Raw genomic sequence first — 17,103 nt, 5'->3', positions numbered from 1 at the left:
CTATGCAATTATAAGAGATGCAAAGAGAACTGCATTTAAAGTTTCGGATCGTTTTTTATTGTATGATGCTGTGCAGAAATGCAAACTTCTGTGACATGCACAGTCTAAACGAAGTTTGACTTTAGGAAATTAAAAATTTATGGTTAAAACGAGTTGAAATTGCAGTAAAAGTGAAAAGATGGCAAATTATTTTTTAAACAAAATTAAACTTTAAATTACAGCTGAAGTCAAGTTCTTTTTTTTTTTCCCCTCTGAAGTCAAAACTAAACCTCTTCTGTTTTAGGTCAGTCAGGATTACCAAAAGTCTTTAATTCATTGCTTTTCCAAACCGCTCATGCTCACGGGGGTGCTGGAGTCTCCTAGTGAACAACTGGCTGGATGCAGGGTACACACTAAACTGGTTGCCAACCAGTCGCAGGGCACATCGAGACAGACAGCAATCCGCTCACACCTACGCACAATTTGGAGTGTTCAATCAGCCTTCCATGCATTTTTTAGATGTAGGCGGTAGCTGGAGATGACCCACGCAGGCATGGAGAGAACATTGCACCTCCACACATGGAGAATAAAGCGTCCATTTGTTCAACCAGTCTGATAGTGTACAGATTACTCATTTCTACAACACCTGCCCGTGGTGACCAGCCGGACAGTTTCCAAGAAACCCCAACATGCCATATATATATATATGGCAGAAAACACAGACAAGGCAGAAAAAAGCAGTTTCTGCACTCTCACCCCTCTTTAAACTGCTGTATTTTAAGCCAAAAGAACTTGTGTTTGATGGAACAATATGTCCACATTGCGTCACAAAACTGAGTACACCCCTTGCTTTTACCTTTCTGCAGATATTTAAGTATTTTTCATGGGACAACACTGAGAAAATGACTTTGACACAATGAGAAGTAGTCTGTGTGCAGCTTATATAATACAGTTAATTTATTTTCCCTTCAAAGCCATTAATATCTAAACCCCTGGCAACAAAAGTGAGTACACCCTTTAGAAACTACGTACATCCCTAAATGTCCAAATTGAGTACTGCTTGTCATTTTCCCTCCAAAATGTCATGTGACTCATTACAGGAGTACTGTCAGCATTGCTGCAGAGATTGAAGAGGTGGGGGGACAGCCTGTTAGTGCTCAGACCATACGCTGCACTCTACATCAAATTGGTGTGCATTGATGTGACCCCAGGAGGAAGCCTCTTCTGAAGACTGTACACAAGAAAGCCTGCCCTCTCATCAGACCATAGGACATGGTTCCAGTAATCCATGTGCTTTGTTGACGTGTCTTCAGCAAAATGTTTACGTAGTTTCTAAGGGGTGTACTCATGTTTGTTGCCAGGGGTTTACATATTAATGGCTGGCTATATTTTAAGTTATTTTGAGGGGCAAAATAACTATTATATAAGCTGCACACAGACTACTTTTCATTGTGTCAAAGTGTCATTTTGTCAGTGTTTTCCCATGAAAAGATATACTTGAATATCTGCAGAAATGCGAGGGGTGTACTATCTTTTGTGATACACTGTATATGCTGCCAGAGCGGATTCATGGCGCATTATTCACTCGCATATTTTAAACTTCTAAACAAATTTCGTCACAATGAAAAAAATAGCGTCTGTAAAAAAAAGTCACGGGTATCTACCTCATAACTAACGCTTAATTGTATTTTTTTTTTTTTTTTTTTTTTTTTTGTGACTCGCATTTTCTCCAATATTTTAGATGTTAAATAATCGATCCAAACAAAGAAAAATTGGGAAAAAAACTTTTAAAAGCATAAATATATGAAAAAGAAAATCTCGACCACTCCTTGATGTCTACGATTTCTGCATCGCGACCCTTGTTATATTACCATGTTTCACCCATAAAATCCCCCCAAAACCCGGCTGTGGCTATTCACAGCTGTGTCTTGACACGCAGTGATACATGCTACTTAGTTTTTGGATTGAAAAGAGGTAAGTACGCGATTATGTCTCATTAAAATCATGGCGTCTTTAATTACGCTCTCATGCTCTCACCTCCAGTTAGGGTTTTGCTGTTTAAATGTTTTTTTTTTTTTTTTTTTTTAAATGCTCTGTTCAAAATTTTTCTTCTCCCCCCCAAAAGTAGAGATTTTAAGCTTTCCAATGATATATCACGTGCATATAGAACAATTTTTAAATTTGGCCATATTGGGGTCTCAGAGGGGAACTTCTCAAGTCACCTGACTGTTTTCTGCCATACATATATTCATATATTAATGTAATAAGATTTGCATATGCTTGCTTTGTAAGAAGACGTTCTAATATATTGAATTAGTTTTGAACCACTAGAGGGCGTCTGCGTACACCAATAATGCTCAAAATCATACTATGAGAAACTAATGCAGATGTCATCTTCTGAACAAAGTTGCTCACACTGGAAGGAAGCCCTAACTTGCGGTTAACCTGAAGAATAGACATTAATAGTGTAAATCGTTAAAAAGACGTTTAAACTAACAAAATAGACAGGTGGAGCGAACCAACTTTTAATTGGAAAACAAGCACAAAAAATACATAGCCAATGGTATAAAAAAAATATTTGATGGTCTCATGTCACTCCTAGGAAGATGTTGCTATTTATGGTGTGTATGTGTGTAAGTGACAATGACAAATGTTGCTGTCAGCCAGCTGTTGCAGTTTCAGCACGACACAAGTTAAGGCAACTGGATAAAATTATAAACTACCATGAACACAGGCCTACTGTACTTGTCTGAAGCAACACTTCTCTAAATGGCTGAAGATGCTCGTTGAGAAATCCATTGAGAGATACAGCAAAATGGTGCATCAAGTAATGAAAGTTTTTTTGGGGGGGGATAATGGCACTGAAAGTTGGTCTTTAGTCTTAGATAGTTCTCTTTGCTCTCCTGTGAGGTGGGTGAGTGTTCTAACTTCTGTCCAAGGCAGTCCTGACGGTCCGACTTAAGAATTCAACTACTCATACTTGGCATAGGTTGTAGCAGGCCATTGGTTTCTCCAGGATATTATCACCATCAACCTCAAACATGAAATCACAGCGGTGGGCAATCAATGGTGCATCAGACAGTGCCACGCTCTGATTGCCCACGGAGATCACAGTGTCTCTCTGTTGGGAGAAAACAAAACTTTTTAGTCTTGCTGATTCATGATACCCAAAGTCATAAAATTAAAACCTAAACAATGACTTAATTTTTTAATCATTTTACCTGACCTAGAAACCAACCATAGTCATTCACCAAATCATAAAACAGAAATGTAATTTTAAATTTACCTTTAGAAATGGTTAAGCCCTTAGTGAATTCTATCGCAAACCCAGAAACCCAACATTACCCCTACAAATTTTATACATGCACAAACAAATATTTGTTACCCTTATTCCACCTTGTGCAATCCATGACTTGCCTATATAACCACTTCAAATCAATGACTCAATTCTTAACCCAAATCAAGAAACTTAACTGAAATCCTAAAAAACACAAAACTCCATGTCTAAATCTTCTAAAATTGTCCATCGGTCTGAAAACTAAGAGGCCAAAACCTATTGACAGATATGTAGAGTATTTCAGTTGCGTTTCTTCTTACCCGTTTGGATGAGCCTCCATTATTGACAATGGTGGGAGTGACGGCACCTGTGGTAACTGGTGCAGCAGCTGTGGCCTTTTCAAAGTCCTTCCTGCATACATGTGCCATAATACCAGCCGCCAAGGCATCCCCGAGGACGTTTATCATTGTCCTGAAGCGATCGCTGGAACAAATGAGAGACTGTGATATACACATCTGACGGTTTTCAAAATATCTTGCATTTAAGTGCCTGTGACACGAAAAAGCATGTTTATTTTGTATTACACGTGGTATTTTTATGCTCCTGAATAAAATGGACTGCTATTTGTGTGGAAGCGATCGATATATTTATTCAATTTTGTTAATCCCGCGCCATGAAAATGACTGACTTCTTGTTTTGAGAAAGAAGGCGAATGTGACATCAGCAGACTAATCATCTTCACAATACAGCCATTACTATCAAATGCAGAAGGACTGCAGATTCAGCTGATTTTGCAAAATTAGTTTGCTTATTTTTTGCAGCACGCCAGCCCAATGTGCTGCAGGCTTTTGTTGCTCCACCAGGGAGAGTGGTGTTGGGCTTTTTGGACTTCCAAAAGATCCTGTTTACCGTAATGAATGGACAAAACAAGTCTGGCAATCAAGAGGCCATTGGACGGATGACAATTGAGCAGTGTTGTTAATAACGGCGTTACAATATAACGGCGCTACTAACGGCGTTATTTTTTCCAGTAGTGAGTAATCTAATTAATTACTTTTCTCTGCTTGGCAACGCTGTTACCGTTACTGAGGCGGGAAAGGCGTGCGTTACTATGCATGACTAAGTTGGTTAAATAAAAAAAGTCAGAGAGACGGACTCACGGAGACGAGAGAGCAGAGCAGGAGTGGGGAAGACGCCGTTGCAAACGCGATGCTAGGTGGCTCCAATAATACCTGACTGTAGCCTACAAACTACGCCCACATGATACGGTAGATATCACATATTATAGAACTAGATGCTAAAGATAGACACGGCTGCATTGGCAACATGTTTTAAGACCTACATTCGTTAGTAAACAGCCGCCATCTTAAAGCAGTAGACCTCTCAGGAAGGCTCTGTTGTAGAGATCCTTCCTAGCGAACCTACTTTTTTTTTTTTTTTTTAATCTAAAATGGTCCTAAACCGGCAAAATCTTGACTTAAATCTATCTTTAAATGATGAAGCAGTTTTAAAACTTACACATGTTGAAAGTAGACAGAAGGGAACTAATGCAATAGCGGGAGCAATTTTAACAACTTTAACGGTTGATTCGCAACTTTAAATGACTTCCACACATAGCAAAGGTTACTATCTAGTTATCGCAATACTAATATAATTGTGTGACCCTTTTTTTTTTTTTTTGAGAAAAAAAAACACGAAAATTATCACTAGTTACTTTGCCAAGTAACTAATTACTCTTAAATTCAGGCAACTGAGTTACTAACGCAATTACTTTTTGGGAGAAGTAATTTGTAACTGTAATTAATTACTTTTTAAAAGTAAAATTAACAACACTGCAAGTGAGTAAGCTAAGTGTTTTATGTTATGTCAAATACTAGTAGGGTGGCTTGTATTTTGTGGGTGACAATGCCCCCTGTCTACCGAGAACGCGGCTTGTCGCATGCCTTGGTCGCCAGCCGATAATGGCGTGCCCGCCTATAGAATGCAATCCTCGGCTTGGGCCAAGGGAGCCCCCCCCGCTCTCGTCTGCGGTTCTCGTTTGTGTCGAGACTTCAACCCCACTCTGCCCTCTTCACGTGCCTGCCTAGAGAGTGCAATACTCGGCTTTGGCTCGGGCAGCAACGTGCACTGACATCGGCCGGTATGCGTTCATTCCCCTCTGCGTCCCCGGCGATGAGCACTGCTTGCCTGCCGGGGCCACAGCAGAATGACGAGCCGACGCCACCCGGGGCTGGCCGATCGGTGAAGCCAATCAACCCAGCCGCTGTGTGTGACATAAGTCGGGGTAGTTTTGTGTGATTTATCGTTTTTGCAAGGCGAGGAAGAGATTTGGAAGAGCCGTTCTGTCCGGGTTAGCATGTTGCATAGCTCTCACCCCTCCTGTTTTGTTTACGCTCTTTCCTTCTTCTCCAAAGCTGGGGCAGGGAAATGACAAAAGCTGGACTCCAGTGGCATAAAACACTGTTCGGGAGGTTTAAGAAGCCGGCAGTTTTGACCATTTTGCAGTAATTTAGCCCTGTCGTACTGAATAAATGCATTTTTAATATTTCATATTCCATTTAGCAGAAGATTTATTTTTCATGACCATACAATTTATTTAGCAACTGGGGAAAAAAGAATAGCCTATAAAAATATTGGAGTAGGTAGATAAAAATGATGACATTTTGCTGCTCTCTGTAGCATTTTCCTCGTTTTGAATCTTCGCCATTGGGCTGAATTCTAAATCAGCTGAAATCGTTACTCTGCCCGCGTCATCACCCAAATGGAGGCGCTAGAATGCTATAATGACAGGCGGGGCTAAATGGCAGATCAAAAACTCATTTTTCGGCATCTGCGCTTTGCCAAATAGTTGCATATAGTCGAATCGTCTCAAAATATTATTTTCATTTACATAATAATGCTATTTAAAAAAAAATGTATTGTGTCACAGGCACTTTAAAGTGCTTTGCGGTGGAACTTACAGAACCCAATCAATGGCCACAATGAGAGAGATGTCAGCAGGCGGTAACCCGACAGAGGTCAGGACGATCACCATGGTAACCAGACCAGCTTGTGGTATTCCAGCTGCGCCAATGCTTGCTGCTGTTGCCGTTATGCTACGGAGAAAGAAGTTCAAGATGCTTCAAATGCAGGCACTTCGATTCAGGAAATTCAGGAAAAAAACAGCGCCTATCCCAACGGACTTAAAGTATGAGGTGGGTTTCACAACTCAATGTCGATACTAGTTTGCATTCCCCTTATCTGGATGGACAATACTCTTCAGATACAATTTTATACAAGGTGACTTCTGCCAAAGTTATTTACTGTTAGAAAATGAATATCATTTTCAGACACTTTGTATAAAAAACTTTCCGTACCTAATAGTGACGAGCTGACCAAAGTCTAAGTCATACTCGTTGACTTGAGCGATGAAGATGGCTGCCACTGCCTCATACAGAGCCGTTCCGTCCATGTTGATGGTGGCTCCCACGGGCAGCACAAAGCGAGCGATCTGCCGGTCCACTCCACAGTTTTCCAGCAGACACTTCATGGTGATCGGCAAAGTGGCTGAGCTGGAATAAATTCAAAAGAACTTCGGGTCACTATCAGAACAGGCAGGCCTTAGATCTGGTCGAACATACGAACCCCACTTACCTTGAAGACGTTGCCAAGGCAATGACGAGAGCCTGTAGAAGCCCTCTAATAAAGCTAAAAGGATTTTTGCGTGTGAAGAAGAAGTAGAAGAGGGGCAGCAAGATGAGGCCATGCACGAACAGGCCGGACAGAACCGTGATGAAGTACATGCCCAGCTTTTCTCCCAGGTGTGCTGGGTCATGCATGTCCAGGATCTTTCCAGCCACCAGGAAGACAATGCCAAAGGGGAAGTACCTAATGGATGGAATCATTATTTTCTGGGTTACCAAACAATGATTGCTGCTTCAGCAAACAACGTTTAACTGTCATTACTCTGAACATTAACCATTCACTGACTTTATGGCCATTCAAAAACAACATTAAATTGAAAAAAAAAAAACTGAGATATTCAGCATTGACCCAGAGTAATACAACTTCCATGGAACAAACATCGAGGTTGCTACTCTTACTGTCAAGTCAGTGAGGGCAAGCCAGGTACTACTGAAGAGCCTTGTGCCATTTATTTTTGGATCTAATCTGCCTGTGCTCTGTGTTTATTTTTCAGGCAAGCATGTGTGTGTGTGTTTCTCACCACATGGCTGCGTTAATGATCTTCATGACGCACTCATTGATGCACTGACACACGTTGACTAGCGGTGCCCCTCGTTCGCCCATCTTCCCAAGCAGCAACCCTGAGAGCACACAGTTTTAACATTCAGTACACCGAACCAGAGCTCCCCCCAAAAATCTTATCCTTAATGTCTGCACCCCCACCCCCACAACACAGAAATGTTAGACTTTAAGATTTAAGTTCCTCAAATACTAACTCATCTAGGGCTGCAGCTAACAAATAGTTCAAACACATATTCCCACAAACAAACGGCTAAATATACCTATAAACTAAATTACGAATGCATTAAAAAAGCATTAGCTCAAACAAAAACATAGCTTATGTTGGTCTTAGCAGGGAGCAGCTGGATTCAGCCATGTGAAATGAGTTAAGTCATATTCACTGTCACCACTAGAGAGTAGTGTATCCACCCAAATCAATAAAAGTAAATGTAAACACTTTCAAAACAAACCATTACAACACCACTTTCATTGAACAAATACTTGAAGCAGTAAAATTTAATTCAAATCTTTTTTCTCATTGAATTACTCGTGCTAATCGATTAATCGTTGCAGCACAAAACTCATCCCTTTACTGCCTCTCTCACCCATGGTGGCGGAGAAGATAACAATCCCCAGGACGTTCATGCCCTTGCTGGTGCTGGGCACGATCTTGTAGTTGATGTCGGGCGCCGGCGTGATGTCCAGGAAAACCGGGTGGCCCAGGCGGGGGTTGTGATAGTCAGGCATGACATACACGTAGTTAGCTTGAGACTCCTTCGCGTTGGAACTCTGCACGATCGGCACCAAGTCGGTCCGGTACTGTGGAACCACAACAAAAATATTAACACAAAGGTATTTCAAACTCATTTTGATGTTTTTCAATTGGATTTGCTTACTTGTTGAAAGGTTGCTTCGATTAGATTAGAAGGGATCATGTTCCTAAGAGAGAGAAGCATTAGCAGCGTTTATAACATGATTAATTAACATTCCTTTTTTCTTGCAGAGGATAGAGGATCTGTGCCTGTTTGTTATATCGTCTTTGTACATGAGGTACTTGACCATTTGTGTAATTCTTTTTTATGCAAAACAAAAGTAGAGGGAAAGCCATTTTTTTCCACTTCTGCAGTGACTCTAACTACAAACCACGGGCCAACCGTTGCCCGCTACCCAATTTTTATTGTCCCACAGCAAATTACGAAAATATAATTGAATATGGCCAGCACATGAAGCTCGAGTTCAGCCTACATTTTGTTACAGTTCTTAGCTTTAACACTAGAATGGAGGTAGTCCTCTTCATTAGCTCAGTGTTCAAAACCTGAGAACGTGTTAAAATTGATGTAGGAAACAGTAGAATTTCAGTTATTTCTTCCACATAAATTTGTATGAAAAATAATCAAATGTGATATAGCTATTGAACTATCTTGGTTGTGATTTTTTTTCTGTCCCTCTAAATTTTCTCTTTGTTCTGATGATGGTTTTCATCTTCAAAATATTAATATTAGAGTTGTCCGATATTATCAGTTAGCTGACAATGTCAGCCTTAATAAGCCATTAATAATTATATCACATAATACTGAAAGTGGTGTTTTGATATAGTTTGGTTTCAAGGTTACATATAAGTTGACTTCAGTATGTATATATATAGGTCCAACATGTAGGTCCAATTTGTCTGTCCATATGAGTTATAAATATGTACAGAATAGTAGTTTTGCCTATCAAAATTGATACAACTGAAATCCATGATGCTGTGGATTTGTTGTGTCAACAGACCATTTGTATTCATGGTGCAAAAGTTAAATAAACAATAAATGATTGAAAAACAATTAGTTATAAAGTATAAACTAATTACAAAAAACTATCAGAAAGAAAAAGTCACTAAGAAAACTAGAAAAGTAATAAAATTAAATCTAGGCAAAAGCCCATCAAAATGCATCTTGGGAATTGTCTATGCATTGGCATTTCCTATGAATCCCTGTCTGTATTTGTAATGCTTTGGTCGCCCTCTAGTGGCTGTTTTGGTTTTCTGTAAATGTGATTCAATTGGGATTTTAATTGTTTACTTAATTATAGACATTTTGGCTCATTTCAATTTATATTATTCATATGGAAAAGGAATCAATGAAGGTATTTTCTATAACTTAAGTTGAAGTTTTTCTCTTTTTTTTCTCCACAGAATGTTTGTTTTATTTGGAAAACCTTTAAGTTGTTACATTTATCTTGATTAAAGCATCCACTCGGGCATTACAATACAATTAGCAATAACACGTTAAGTTCACAACTGCACATATCAGTATCGGTTTGATATCGGTATTGGAGTTTTAGAGTTTGACAATATTGGGATATCGTTTATTGGTTAAAAAGTAATAATCGGACAACCCTAATAAACATATATATTGCAATATCCTTATAGTTCTGAATTATTTTGTTGCTTGTCGCGCTTAACTTTAAAGTTGGGCCTTGCATCCTTGCAATGCTGGACACCCTTGCTTTAAGAAATGGTATGGAGGTTTTCAAAAGGTGCAAACAGTCCCAGGGGTTTATACCACGTACGTCATCAAAAGTCAGGCCCTGGCTGTACGAGCACGCAAGAGATCTCTGATGTCAAGAGATCCCTTGGCTAGCGGCAGGCAGGTAAACGCCGTGCTCTTAATCAGATTTAGTTGGAGTTTATTCGTGGAGCTCTTACATGAATGGCCCTGCGCTTAAGTGTAACCATAGCGGGCATAGAGACAAGAGAGAGTAAGTGTGGGATTAACAGATTACCAGTAAGTGGCTTCCTATTCTTAGGTTCCCGATGACATTGCAACTATTTTACGCACTGCGTTTGAGTTTTGGTTCAGACCTTTCTGTGTAGTGTTCTCTTGGTGCTTGCAGAAGTTGTCTCTGGTTTTGAGACTCTTAATCAGGGGTGTCCAAGCTTATTTTCTCTGAGGGCCGCTTTTATAAAAATCGTTAGATGCAAGGGTGAACTTGAAATCCATCCACAGCACAATTTTCTTAAATTAAAAATGACTCTTAACTGTACTTTATTTGTTCCATTTGGTAAATATTGACAGTGATAGCAACTTTTTTGAGAATTAAGTAAAGATGACATTGATGAATGTTAGGACATCTCACTTGAACTATCAAGCCATATTGTCGTTACATTAAAATGGGCAGAAATTGGTACACTTTTGGTGCACTAACCCTCTTAATATGTGAGGAATATTATAATATTGTTATAGGAATATAATATTGAGGAATACTTTGCTATTACTGGTCTGATTCATCAACTGAAATTCTACAGTTTCATATATTGATTTCAACATGTTGTCAGGTTTTGACCCCCGTGCTAATGGAGAAGCACTGTTGAAGTGACTAACTTCATCAAGTGTTGAAGCTGAGAAGTGCAACAGAATGTAGGCTCAACTCAAGCTTCTTGTGCGGGCTATCTTTAATGATATTTTTATAATTTGCTGGAGACCAATAAAAACTGTCCTGCAAACCGTAGTTTGGACACCTCTGGTCTAAATTGTCCACGGACGTGAAAGTACAGTGATATGAAAAAGTATCTGAACCTTTCTCACATTTCTGCATAAAATCCCTATCAAATGTGATCATATCTTTGTCAAAATCACACAGATGAAAAAACTGTCTGCTTTAATTAAAACCAACCCAAACATTTATAGGTTTTCATATTTTAATTAGGATAGCGTGCAAACAATGACAGAAGGGGGAAAATAAGTAAGTGAACCATCACATTTAATATTTGGTGGCCCCCTCTTTGGCAGCAATACCTTCAACCAGATGCTTCCATTTGCTACAGATCAGTCTGGCACATCGATCAGGACTAATCTTGGCCCATTCTTTTCTACAAAACTGCTGTAGTTCAGTCAGATTCCTGGGATGTCTGGCATGAATCGCTGTCTTTAGGTCATGCCACAGCATTTCAATGGGGTTCAAGTCTGAACTTTGACTTGGCCACTCCAGAATGTGTATTTTGTTCATCCGAAACCTATTCTGAAGTTGATATATTTTTGTGTTTTGGATCATTGTCTTGTTGTAGCATCCATCCTCTTTTTAGCTTCAACTTTTTGACAGACGGCCTCAGTTTTCCTGCAAAACATCCTGATGAACTTTTGAATTCATTCTTGCATTAATGATTGCAAGTTGTCCAGACCCTGAGGCAGCAAAACAGCCCCAAATCATGATGATCCCTCCACCATGCCTCACGGTGGGGATTAGGTGTTGATGTTGGTGAGCTGTTCCGCTTTTCCTCCACACATGACATTGTGTGTTACTCCCAAACAATTCAACTTTGGTTTCATCAGTCCACAAAATATTTTGCCAAAACTTCTGCGGAGTGTCCAAGTGCCTTTTGCGAACATTAAATGAGCAACAATGTTTTTTTTTAGACAGCAGTGGCTTCCTCTGAGGATTCCTCCCATGAACATCATTCTTGACCATAGTTTTACATATAGTTGATGTATGCACAGAGATATTGGACTGTGCCAGTGATCTCTGTAAGTGTTCAGCAGACACTGACACTCTTTTTTTTTTTTAAACCTCGCTGAGTATTCTGCACTGAACTCTTGGCATCATCTTTGTTGAACGGCCACTCCTTGGGAGAGAAGCAACAGTGCCAAACTCTCTCCATTTGTAGACACGGTCTCTGACTGTCGATTAATGAACATCCAGACTTTTATAGATGGTTCTGTATCCTTTTCCAGCTTTATACAAATCAACAATCCTTGATCGAAGGTCTTCAGACAGCTCTTTTGACCGAGCCATGATGCACATCTGACAATGATTCTCATCAAGACATTTCTTTCACCAGGTGTGTGTTCTATAGTGGGCAGGGCAGCTATAAACCACTCATCAGTAATTGGGCACACACCTGACTTAAAATGTTTGGTAAAAATTGGTTTCAATTGCTCTTAAGTCTCCTTAGGCAGAGGGTACACTTACTTATTTTCCCCCCTTCTTTCATTGTTTGCATGCTATCCTCATTAAAATATGAAAACTTATAAATGTTTGGGTGGTTTTAGTTAAGGCAGAAACTGTATTTTCATCTGTGTGATTTTGATCAGATCACATTAGATGGTGATTTTATGCAGGATTGTGAGAAATTCCAAAAGGTTCAGATAGTTTTTCATACCACTGTAATGTGAATGGTTGTTTGCCTGTGTCCGATTTGCCTGGTGACCAACCTATTCCAATGATTGTAATAGGATAAGTGTTCTTGAGAATGATTGAATGGGTCACATTTGCAATTTGTTTGTCCATGTGTGACTTGAAAATCACAGAAAATGCATGGATTGCTCTTACGTCAGTGCATACCAGTATATCTAAATATCTCTGTTCCACACTTGATTTCTAGTTTTGAAACCCCAACCAAACAACAATGCGCACCTGAAATTTCCAGGTGGGACACGAGATGTTTACCTGATGAGGTCCAGCAGAGCATCAGCTGAAGTCATAACAGGCCCTGAGCTGGCATGGTGGCTGTCCTTTTCGGTGCCAGTTCCTGGATGGATGATGAGCACGAGCACAATACCCACGATGACGGCGATGAAAGTGGTCCACAAGTAGTAAGTAATGGTTAGGACACCCAACCTGCCGCTGGCCTTCGTGTCCATGGCTGACAGTCCAGACATAAGACTGGAGTACAAGTTTAGGAGGCGTGGAGTTAGTCTGGATGTTTTTGTCCGTTAGGTTAATCGACAACAAATTGTTTACAAAAAGACAAGATTTTTGTTTGAGTAGTAGTTGTTTGAAGGGTTTAATTATTTCATGAGGGTAATCTCAGCCAACTGTCTGTCAGTATTGCAATTAACTTAAGTAGGAGTGGCAAAACATTAATTTATTGAATTTTACCTATTTAAAATGTGTGACAAATTTTCCAGAATTTTTTGAATGAAATAATTTTGCCAATGCCGAGGGGTATACTCTATCGCTGGATTTTAAAAAAAGATGAATTAAGTAAATTGTGCAATAATTTAAATTTTTAAAATTTTGTCTTGGCAATGTTTAATTTTGTTATCAAAATATCCAGCAGGACACCAATATTCTGTGGGTTAGACTTTTGTATCTGTAACGACAACCAGAGACGGTTGTGTTTTTTACCTGGATGTGATAAGGGGTAAAATGAGCATCTTTAGCATCCTCATCAGCAGCTCTCCAGGGAAAGAGAAGTAGATCTTGGCCTGAATGATGGGAGACACTGGATATGTAACTTCACAACATGTTTTAGTGCAACTACTAATCCAACCCCACCAGCCATGTCTCATTGTCTGTTTATCGTTCTATTGGTTCATCTTGCTTACCGCAAATCATAGAATCACCACCAATCCCTGAACTGAATCCCTGAACATTCCAAACACCCACATTCATTTGTTTGTTCTGTTCAAACATGCACAATATCGCCTATGATCCAGCCACTTTCATTTTAATTCAATTTCTGTGCCTGTCTGTTATTGATACATCCATCTGAAATGTCTGTAATAACAATTCATCATTGATTTCCTCCTTTACTCATCCATCTGCCAACTTCCCCATTAATCTATCCGAGTCCATGCAGCCATTTGTCTATCCAACCACGAGTGCATTAATTTTTCTGTTCTTCCAATCTACGAACCACTTGTGGTTGATGACAATATCACTGAATATGACCAACAGGAAGTTTGAGTTCAATTCAGCCTACTAGTACTGCAACGATTAATCGATTAACTCGAGTATTCGATTAGAAAAAAAATATTCGAATTAAATTTTGCTGCTTTGAGTATTCGTTTAATTAAAGTGATGTTGTAATGGTTTATTTTGAAAGTGTTTGCATTTAGTTTTATTGATTTGGGTGGATATACTGCCTTCTAGTCTGCTTTAATTCACATGGCTGAATCCAGGTGCTCCCTGTTAAGACCAGCATAAGCTAAATTTTGTTTGAGCAAATGTTTTTTTTTAATGCATTCGTAATATAGTTTATAGGTATATTTAGCCTATTTATGTGGGAATATGTGTCCGAACCATTTGTTAAGAGCATTGTAAAGAAGTTTAAACTAGCAGACTTTTGCGATGCAAGTTAGCCAATTGTTCTTTTGTTGTACAAAGGTTATTTATTTGTTATACAGTTTGAGGCTCAGCTCAGGTAATTTAATTCTTCATGTTCCTTATCCGATTATTCGAACTAATGGTTTATCAATTAATCGACTACTAAAATAATCGATAGCTGCTGCCCTACAGCCTACATTCTGTTGCTCTTCTCAGCTTCAACACTAGTTGGAGTTAGTCACTTAAACAATGTCTCTCTATGAGCCAAGGGGTTACAACCTGACACGATGAAATCAATGTAGCAAACTGTCGAATTTCAGTAATTTGTTTAACGTAAACTAAAAATAATCCAGTGTAATCATTTGAGCTTGGATGTCATTTGCTTTGACTTTTTTTTTTTTTTTGCTGTCGCTGGACATATTATCAAATTTAAATCTCTATATTTTGCAATAACCTTATCCCTCTGGATTATTTTGTTGCTTGCAGCCCTTAACACTTTCACTACGTTTGACAGTTCTCAGCGTCAAATCCATTTCAACTGGGAAGTCTTGTCTCGATCACATTTCACCACAATTGACGGCGTCAGACGTCCAATCCAGTTTGATTGGGGGGGATAACCCTCCAAGTCAAAATGGATTGGATGTCTATTGCCGCCAATGGCAGCTACTGATAGATTTTTAAAGTCCGATTGTTTTTACCGGTTTACGATCCTCTGTCTCTCAGAGAAAAAAAATTGAACAACCCGGTTTTAGCCTAGTTTCTGTTATGTACTTACATTTATATGTTTACTTGCATGCATTATGTAGCCTTTTATTCTTAGTTAAAGCAATCATGTATTCACATTTTGGTTAGTTTAAACATGTACCATTTGGTGTTATGAGAGTAAGCTCAGTTATCTCATTCCTTTGAAGATCACAATGGTGTAACATGACCCCCTAGTCTACTCAAGTCTTTGTTAATCTAATCAGGGGAAGTCACAAAACATCCCCCAGATCTGTTTGTTTACCAAATGGTTTGATTGATTACAGTAAACGCCCACACGATTGTACAACGTGAGGTAATATATTGGAGTTAGATTCTGAAATGTATGTGCCTCATTCAATAAAACTTGTGTTTATTGTTTGACTGCACCCTGAGACTCTCAGTATTTGTGTGTCGACTACGTTTTTATTAAAGCCTCCAGAACAGAAAACGAATGCGCGGCGTTAAGGGTACGAAGTCGAGAGCCAGCGCCAACATTTCCAATCCATACGGCTGTCTCCACCCTTGTATCAGCTTCAACTACTCTTGCATCCAATCATCAATCCATCCATCCTTACCTGTGTCGACAGGTTGAATGACCTCAGGAGGAATCCCAGTACACAGCCCGTCACCACGGCAAAGACGGACAACGTCAGGAGGCCGTTCCTCTTACAATACTCCTTGATGTACGCGCTGTATTTCGGCGAGATTATTTCAGGGATAATTTTCTTCCATCGCTCCATCCTGACTGACCGTCCAAGCCCCACGCCCTTCCCGCCCTACCCCCTGAGTGAGAGCAGCCTGCCGATTCGTATGCCGAGTGAGGTGGACTGCAGGAACAAGAAGCAAAAATTGTCCAGCCTAAGTAATTCCTGTCGCAGTCCGGCGTCAGACGCTCATTCGGGTGCATAAGAGTGTAAGTGTTCCCTGACTCATTCCTGGTAAAGTCCGCCTGTATTGGATTATCCTCCTTCCATGCCAACAGACTCCCTCCCACCTTTGCTTCACTCATACCTAAGAGGGCTCAAGACAAGACAGTAGAAGTGCTGATTCCATTCATAGCTCGCGGGAGAAGATCACTAGCAACCTTCAAAGCTCTTCCATTCACAAAAAAATCGCAGTTGATTGAGCTGCAACCACTTTACAGCAATGCCTTGAGTTAAGTTTGCTGTGTGGCTATACTATAGTAAATAAGAAAAATACACATTCTAAAAAAATGTCAGAACTTGAACCCATTGCACTTGAATTTTTAGTTTTACATGGAAAACTCTTTTTTTTTCATATTGTTTTGAATTGTTTGAAGTGGATTTGTTTCTGCTTTTCACACTAATCGTAATGCTAAAATGCTTCTCCCAGAATGCACTTCAAAATCGGCTCTTGAAAATATTGTCAAAGCTGTACTTCGACGGTGATTCCTATTGACAAATGTTTTTTTTGACATTTAATAATGAACTTTGAAAAAGTGTGATAACACTTTATTTGAACTCGGTGACATAAAACTGCCATATTACCGTCATAATTATGACATGACACTGACATGAATATTAATGAATGCTTATGACAGATGTCATTAGGTGTCCTAACACTAACACAGCTCCTAAACCCTAATCCCAAACCAAATATATTCTAAAGAAATCTCCAATATTGCATCGAAAGTGGCATAATTTACTAAGTAACAAAAGAATAATTTGCCGATAAGCATTATGGAAGATAAGGTTCTTACTTAGAAAACGTTACAATAAACACTTTTGGTTACCCTTTATTTGAACTCGATGTCATGAGACTGTGACAAGGCTGTCATAATGATGACATGACACCTGTCATTATTATAAATGAGGGCTTATGACAGCCTTATT

The 17,103-nt window shown here is 39.4% G+C and overlaps 1 protein-coding gene across 2 annotated transcripts; it reads right to left on the bottom strand.

Annotated features, from left to right (window-relative positions):
- Nucleotides 1-2,449: 2,449 nt before the first annotated feature.
- On the bottom strand, nt 2,450-15,990 carry LOC130931369 (excitatory amino acid transporter 5-like). 2 transcript variants are annotated; one of them, XM_057860113.1, is made up of 11 exons: nt 15,826-15,990; nt 13,586-13,665; nt 12,905-13,120; nt 8,377-8,419; nt 8,086-8,299; nt 7,461-7,560; nt 6,890-7,123; nt 6,613-6,807; nt 6,217-6,351; nt 3,624-3,739; nt 2,450-3,132 (listed from the first exon to the last, which is right to left on the bottom strand). In XM_057860113.1, exons 1-11 carry the CDS (start codon nt 15,988-15,990, stop codon nt 2,954-2,956), a joined length of 1,677 nt encoding a protein of 558 aa, XP_057716096.1. In that variant the 3' UTR covers nt 2,450-2,953. The 2 variants fall into 2 exon arrangements, with proteins under 2 accessions (XP_057716096.1, XP_057716097.1); XM_057860114.1 differs by having other exon boundaries at nt 2,451-3,100; nt 3,634-3,739.
- Nucleotides 15,991-17,103: the final 1,113 nt, after the last annotated feature.

This window comes from Corythoichthys intestinalis, chromosome 15 (assembly GCF_030265065.1).
Source record: "Corythoichthys intestinalis isolate RoL2023-P3 chromosome 15, ASM3026506v1, whole genome shotgun sequence".
NCBI classification, from domain to species: domain Eukaryota; kingdom Metazoa; phylum Chordata; class Actinopteri; order Syngnathiformes; family Syngnathidae; genus Corythoichthys; species Corythoichthys intestinalis.
The sequence above is the reverse complement of the archived record's forward strand: the minus strand, read 5'-3'. Positions and strand labels throughout refer to the sequence as shown.